We start from the raw sequence: 7,897 nt of genomic DNA on the forward strand, positions 1-7,897 counted from the left end.
TCATTGTCGTCTCACCATTCCTAAAACAAGCATCTTAGATCTTTCAAAGCGAAATTTTTAACTTGCATTTGATAAGAATATGATTTAGGCATTCCTTCATATTTTAAACCTCACATTTAGCCTTAACCTACCTTAATCTCATTTCAATCCTTGCAAACCCCCTTGAACCTTAATTCCCTAATTTCTTTGGAACCCAAATCATTTACCTAGCCATTAAACCTAAACACTACCACCTATCTATGAGAATAATATTTTAGCAATTAAGTGCATAAAAAATAATGATAAAAAAAAAAACTCGGAGGATTGAAACATCTTGAAAAGTGCTAGAGTAATTGTGAAAAGTTGATAAAAAAAAATGGTCGCCAAAATATCCCAAAGGTAATTTTGGGTGTGACATGAAATAGGGACACATACAAAATAAAAATAAAAAAAAGAGAAAAAAAAAGTATAAAAAGTAGTCCCTTTATATAATCATTGTGATAGCACTTGAGATTCATTGTGAATTTCTTTCCTCTTGATGAAAAAAAAAAAATTTTAAAAAAAAAATGGATGCACTTTGAGTTTCATGATTAATATTATTCTCATATTTTGTTTACCTTATTCCCTTTCTTTGTTAACCACAATTTTACCTTATATGACCCCATTACAACCCTTAAAAAGACCTAATGATTCTTTGAAAAATGCTTGTTACATTAGTAGAGTTAGATCTTTTATGCTTGCATATGGGTTTGGCAACATAATCTTCCATACATTACTCACCTTCTATTTGAGACACATTGGCTATCTATTTCATTTAGGTTTGTTTTGGCACAATTGACTCTTGTAGTTGGTTGGTATTTGTTGCTTGGGTTGATTAGTTAATTCTTAGCTATTTTGTAATTGTTGAGAGTGATTGCTTCATTCTTTGTGCTTTGCTGGTGGGAACTTAGAATGTTGGAGGCTAGAGGTAAGTTGGTAGTTTGGATTAGTGAATTTTGTGTTTTCAAAGACTGATTCTATTCCCTTCCAAATGAGTTTCAATGAAATTTTGCTTGAGGACAAGCAAGAGTTTGAGTATGGGGGAATTTGATGCATGCATTTAATATCATCATTTAGGAGTAATTTTTGCACATAATTTACCCTTGTTCATAGCCATTATTATAGATATTAGTATATATTTAGTCAATTTTACAATTTTCACATTTCTTAGTTTAATTTTTGGAATTTATTTGTTTTGTAGGGTAAATTTGGAGAAATTTGATGTATTTTGATCAGAGTAGCCATTTGGAGGAGATTAAAGTCGAATTGCAAAAATTTTGAAGTTGAGTAAAAAATGGCCGAGAGCGACACAACCTGCAGCACAACCGAATTAGCTTATGTCGCAGGTTGTGTCGATCGTCAGATATTCAGGCCGAGAGCTACACAACCTGCAACACAACCCACGACACAACTGACTCGGCTTATGTCATTTTTACTGGAAATAGTTGACGTGGCATTTCCGTTACTCTGGCTTTTTACCTCACTTTCTCTGGAACCTTCCCCCTTTTTACCCATTCTAGGGCAGACCCTTAGCCTATATAAAGTCTCATTTTATCATTTTCTTTCCATAGAGAGCAAGGGAGGCATTTTTGGCAAGATTAGAAAGAGAGAAGGAGGGAGCACGTTCTGCATTTTCTCCAGCAGCTGCAGAACCCATTTTCTGCACTTTTTTGCAGCAGATTCTGCTGCATATTTTTGGGTTTTTCTACCCCTTAGCTTACATTTCCATTATTTCTTCATTTATACATTTGGGTTTGTCTTAAAACTATAAATAGTGAGTAGTTGATTGAGATTCTAGAGATGGGTTTGTAAATATTGATTTGTATTGTGGTTTTGAACTGATTTAGCCATTTAAATGGGATTTGTTACATTTTGATTTATTGCTTGTGAGCTTGTTGCCTTGCTTGATGAATGGGCCCTCATTAAGTTAAGCTTTAATCCTTAATAGATGGACTGAAAAGTGAATATTAAGGATAGATAATCTTGCAATAAACTTTATTTTCTTGGTGTTAGAAATAAGCTAAGAGGATTAAGGGGAATTTTCCAAAAAAATCAATTAGAGCTTTAATTGGGTTTTTGTTAGGTTTGAAATACCGTGAAAACAGGGTTTGATTTAATGAAAACCAACTTTGAAATGCTTGAAAAAGGTTTCAAAAATTTAAGAATTGATTTCCCTCAAAATTGCAATTTTCATTTGTTTGGCTAAATTAGGGATAAACCACATGCAAACAATATTGAAAAATCCAATCTCTAGAATCACTTTAATTTTTATTGAATTTAGATTTAATTCCTCTCAATTTCATAAATAGAAATTTCAAATTAAATTTTGGCAATCTAGTTTAATTAATTTTAGTTAATTGTTTGATTTAGCTTAAATTCCTTAAATACCAATTTTAATTTTTAGATTTCATTTTTAATATCTTTTAAATTTTGTCATTCTAATTAGCTTATACCTTTATTTCCAATTTAAGCACAATTCCCTGTGGGATCGATATCATTTTTTAAAACTATACTACTGTGACCCGTGCACTTGCGGACACACCGTATCAACGGTCAATATCTTGCTAAATCTAACGGATTAGATTAATAAAAGGATTGGGATTTGAGAGAGTGTTAGATATTTATATAATATGTGCATGTTGCTTACATACATGGCCCCCGCATAACTTTTTTTTTTTTCCTGACTCCTAAATAAAAGAATAGTTGGTCAACTGCCAAAAGAATGGTATCGTGCATGAAGATACCTTCAACTAACAGAGGAAGGAAGACTAGTCCAAGAATTCATGAATGATAAAAGATGCACAAGTCTTCCTCAAAATATATATATAAACCAAAAAAATTAGGGAAATATATTATTTATTTTAATTTATATTTTGGAGCTTTTTTTGGCTAACATATGGAGCTTTATCCTTATATTTGATTTTCAGGTCTCTATAGATTATATTGTGTTCACTTAATAACCAATTTGATTTTTTTTTAATTTATTTTAATATTTTTAAAAAGAATAGAGGCTATTAGAAATGGATACTCAATAAGAAATTTATTACACTCTTTTTAATGATTTTATTGCTTAAATGGACTATTCTATTGCTTATGTCTTATGAAAAAAATTCAAAAAATATATATATCATTTGTTAAATTTCTACAAGAAAATAATTAATTTCCTTCACATCGTGTTTTTGAATCTAGGGTGAAAGGATGACAAGTTGCTGGTAGTTACATTTTTTTATTTTATATTATTATTTTTTTTTTTGAGAATATACATTTTTTTATTTTGAATGCAGGTGCTATTTTATTTTCCTATCAATTTCTTTGAATTCGGATACTCCTATCACTATCTTATCCTTATGATAATTTTTTATAAATAATATAATTTTATTCAATATGTGGAGGAATAAGGAAGTTCTAGGAAGTTGCATGCATATATAACATTTGTTTTGTATATATAGATGCAAGCATCTCATCATGATATCATTTTAATAATTATTTTCAACTCATTCTTAATTTTTCTTCCATTCCTTTATTATTTCATTATTGTTAATGATAAAAAGTTGCGAATATCATATTATCATATCTCTCAAACATTATCCATTGTTAATGGTATTTTTTCTTGCCATTTATATAAATAAAAAATTTAATTTATGAGAATTTATTCAATACAGTCCTGTCAATATTATATATAGATAACGAATAATAAAACTGTTATATATATATATATATATATATATATAATGATTATATTCTAAAATCTCTCACTCATTCAACCCACTGCAAATTGTGTATTTGTGTGTATGTGTGAAAATTATGAGTTCTTTTAATAAGAAAAATGTGGTAGAATTTGAAAAGAACTATGTGACCTTCAGAGGAGCAATGCCACTGTGAGTTATTGATCTACTTTCTCTGCCCTCTTCCCTTTCTCTTTCTTGTTCGGCATACAAGCCTTAACCAGATCAAAAGGATGAGTGGAGAAGCCATCTTCTCCTCTCTCTTTCTTGTTCGACATACAAGCCTTAACCAGATCAAGAGGATGAGTGGAGGAGCCAGTAATAATGGAAGCGAATCTATTATATAAGCGACATCTATTAATCGTAGAACAAGCGTTAATTTTGAATGTTTTGAGTAGATCTATTGACCTAGGAATAATTGCCAAACCCATGCCAAGCTTTACTTAGTTTTATTGCAAATAATCCATTTTATAAAAAAAAAAATAGTTATATTGGTAAATGTATTTTGATTTAATTAATATAATTAAGATATTTCTTGCATGTCTAGTTTTGGTAAAAAAAGGTGATATGAAGTAAAAAAAATATAGCTAAATTTCTTATTAAGAGCTAAAACATGAAAAAAATAGAAGCTTGAATATTCTTTCACATGTGATATAGCTATTGTACATGTGACATAGCTACGTGAATTCCAAATAATAAGGGACAACTACAATAAATATATGAAAGAACACTGTCTGTATCTAACTTTTCAAGAATCTGGATTGCAAATGCCACAGAAGGAACAACTTAAATCAATGAATAACTATGAATATATTGTGCACACTGTCTATCTAGCTTTATACCAATCTAGATTACAAATGCACAATATTGTTGCGTCGCTATTCTTAGGCAAGAAAAAAACTAGATTCATTTTTCAAGAAATGCTGGAACCATTTGGCTGATCTCTTTGGTGTTCTTTGCATTGTTCTGCGGTCTACATGATACAATCCGAAGCTTATTGTATAACCATAAGCCCACTCAAAATTGTCTATCAGAGACCAATGGAAGTAGCCTCTCACATCTGCTCCATTCCTGTAATTTTTATTAACATTTGTAAGATTACCACTTCAACTAAAAACAGAACCCATGATTTTCAAGAACATTGATAGACAAGAAAATGTGAATTTACCCGATTGCCGAAACCAAAGAAGTGAGGTAACCCTGCATGTACTCTAACCTGTTCACGTCATTGAGCATATCTTCAATGTTTTTGCTGCTAGGCTGTGCATATCCTGCAAGTAGTGTATAATTTTTTAAGTCCTGAGACTGAATTACTAATCTCTGTTTGATAATTGCTAATTATACACATATTTAAGTTAGTTTCAAATAATTAAAAAAAAATAGTATTGGGCTTTTTTGATATACATACCATTTTCTGTGATGTACATAGGCGTGTTGTTGTATCTATCTTTGAAGTACATGATTGTCTTCTCCATGCTATTTGGAACAACATAGAAGGTAGGCATTGCTGTCTATATAAGGACAAAACAAAAAGCAATGTTAAGTACTGTTATTATCATTTGATTTGTTATTTAAATTGTGAGCTTTGGATATCTTACTGGCTCTCCTATAAGAACTCCATCTTTCTCTCCAGTTCCATAAGTAAAGGTATCTTTAAGTAAATCATCATGATAATTGCATGGTGTCAACAAACAATCCTTTGCATAGAGGGTGCTATAATGGTTGATTCCAATGAAATCCAATTTGTTTGCTAGTTTCCTCTTATCCTCCACTGAAAATGTTGGTAGCCTTAGACCTACAATCTGTTGCATCTCTGGCGGATACTCTCCAAACATAATGGGATCCATAAACCTACACACACCAACGAAAGAATTTGCACTCCTATTAATTCATCTGAGGGCAAGCAGCAACTTTATAGTATAAAACTTTAACTAATTAGAGCAATTTATTACCATGCGGCAATGAAACCTAAAGCTCGTTGAGCAGCCACACGATCAGCTGGAATATCTCTCAATGGCTCATACCAGTAGATATGTAATACAATGCCAATTTTTCCTCCTTGTTTTTCCTATTTCAAGTAATAATTTTATTAAGTAAACATGGCATGGGAAAGAATTCTCTTTTCAGTATTTGAAGTCATAATGTATATAATACCTGATACTTCTTCCGGTAAATTTCAGTTGCTGTGGCATGCGCTAATATCATATTATGTGCAGCAATGTAAGGCTCTAACTCAGAGTTCCCAGCTTTACATTTGCCTACAGGGTAAGAGCATCGATTTGGTGGCCATATTCCACTGTAGTAGCCATATTGGGCTACCATGTTAGCTTCATTGAGTGTAATCCAATGTTTGACTCTGTCTCCAAAAGCTTGGAAGCAGATATCTGCGAAGTAGCCGAAATCATCCCTATAACAAAATTAAGATGGTAGAGTAGATGTTTATTAATCTTGCTCATATTATTAACAATGGTAGCATTTTATAATTTTCTGTAACTAAAACCTCCAAAGCATACTTTTCTAAAATTTTCTTTAACTTTTATATAAAAAAAAAGTACCAAATATAGAGAAACTTACTGTATTTGAGAACTTAGCCAAGCGCCGTATCGATCTTCTAGTTCTTGAGGAACATCAAAATGATGCAAGGTAACAACTGGTTCTATTCCTACATAATTAAAAAGGTATACATAAGAATAATAATAATACAAAAGTACTTAAATCTAAGTGTCAAAGTAGCATAAAATGGGGCTATGTATTTACCTTTGAGCAAAAGAGCATCAATAAGCTTATTGTAAAATGTAATTCCTTCAGAATTGATCTCTCCAAATCTACCCTCTATTATTAAGATCAAAATTAATTAAAACATAAAGAAATGAAATAGAAAACTCATATTTAAAGGAAAATTTTTGTGTAACATACTTGGAAGGATTCTGACCCATGAAATCGAAAATCTATATGAATTTACTCCAAGGGAATGCATTAACTCTATGTCGTCCTGTCAAAATACAAGCATAATTTATAATATTTTCAATATTTCTTCTACCAAAAAAAAATATATTTTTTCAATATTTAAAAAGAAAAAAGAACCACCATATTTTATTTTTTTTCTGCCTCTTGTTGAGACTAGTCTAATTCATCTTAGCACAATTAAAAATTATTTTTATTACTAATATCATTTTTTAAAATGATTAAATTACTAGTATCCAATGATTTTTTAATCCTTAATTTGGCTAAGTTGGATCTTGTTTTTGGTAGAAACTTCATTCTAATTAGTGGAAAACGTTTGCAAATATAATCAAATTAAGTCAAAATTTTTTGCTCTTTTCATCCCTGTTATTGATAGGAACTTTCGGAACTCTAATTAATAGAAAAATAGATTATTTAATTAAGTCAAGAAAATTATTGATTACCAAAAATAGATGATAGTGATCATCAGCTACATCCCCATTGCTTCCATCCGCAGTATTTGCACCAGATACGTGAGTAAATACATCCCAATTGCTTAGGCCTTTGTTGCCTTCCAAGTATGCTCCTTCAATCTGCAGGAATAAACATATATAGAAATTAATAATAAATCTGCAGGAATATATAGAAATTAATCTGCAGGCCTTTGATGCAAACCAAACAGATTTTTTACTCTTAACAGCAAATTTTCAGGCAAAAAAAAGATTTCTCATAAAGCAAAGCGAATGTTGCTTGCCGGTCTGTGATAGTATAAATTTGTTTAATACAATGCATAAATATATAGAAGAGAAGCTTACATATACCAACCTGATAAGAAGAAGTTGCGGTACCAAAGAGAAAAGAAGGAGGGAATTGGCTACGGTCCAAACATGAACACCTCTCTATCATCAACGCTATTGATGATAGGAAGAGAACTAACACAAAACAGGCTTTCTTCATCCTTCACTACTAATGCTATTCTCTTCTGCTGCTGCACAACTAATAACAGAGGTTAACTTCTTAATTGGATTGTGTAAATGCTGGGATATTGTCGTCCCTTTATATAGAGAACTCATTGGCATTTTTTATATTTTTTTATTACTAGTTGAATATGCTGCCTGCCAATGCAACTTCTCATTTGTGGTCAAATATAATGATCAAACTTGACGGTCAATATCTTGCTAAGTCCAACGGATTAGATTAATCAAGGAAAG

General features: G+C 31.0%; 1 protein-coding gene across 1 annotated transcript; it reads right to left on the minus strand.

The window, feature by feature from the left end:
• Positions 1 to 4,612: 4,612 nt before the first annotated feature.
• On the minus strand, positions 4,613 to 7,688 carry LOC131173842 (beta-glucosidase 18-like). The gene is made up of 11 exons (XM_058136411.1): positions 7,512 to 7,688; positions 7,151 to 7,279; positions 6,660 to 6,735; positions 6,501 to 6,575; positions 6,318 to 6,405; positions 5,898 to 6,150; positions 5,696 to 5,811; positions 5,342 to 5,594; positions 5,152 to 5,254; positions 4,912 to 5,014; positions 4,613 to 4,814 (listed from the first exon to the last, which is right to left on the minus strand). The coding sequence occupies exons 1-11, from the start codon at positions 7,641 to 7,643 to the stop codon at positions 4,628 to 4,630; spliced, it is 1,515 nt and encodes a 504-aa protein (XP_057992394.1). The 5' UTR covers positions 7,644 to 7,688; the 3' UTR covers positions 4,613 to 4,627.
• Positions 7,689 to 7,897: the final 209 nt, after the last annotated feature.

Source organism: Hevea brasiliensis, chromosome 15 (assembly GCF_030052815.1).
Source record: "Hevea brasiliensis isolate MT/VB/25A 57/8 chromosome 15, ASM3005281v1, whole genome shotgun sequence".
Lineage (NCBI taxonomy): Eukaryota > Viridiplantae > Streptophyta > Magnoliopsida > Malpighiales > Euphorbiaceae > Hevea > Hevea brasiliensis.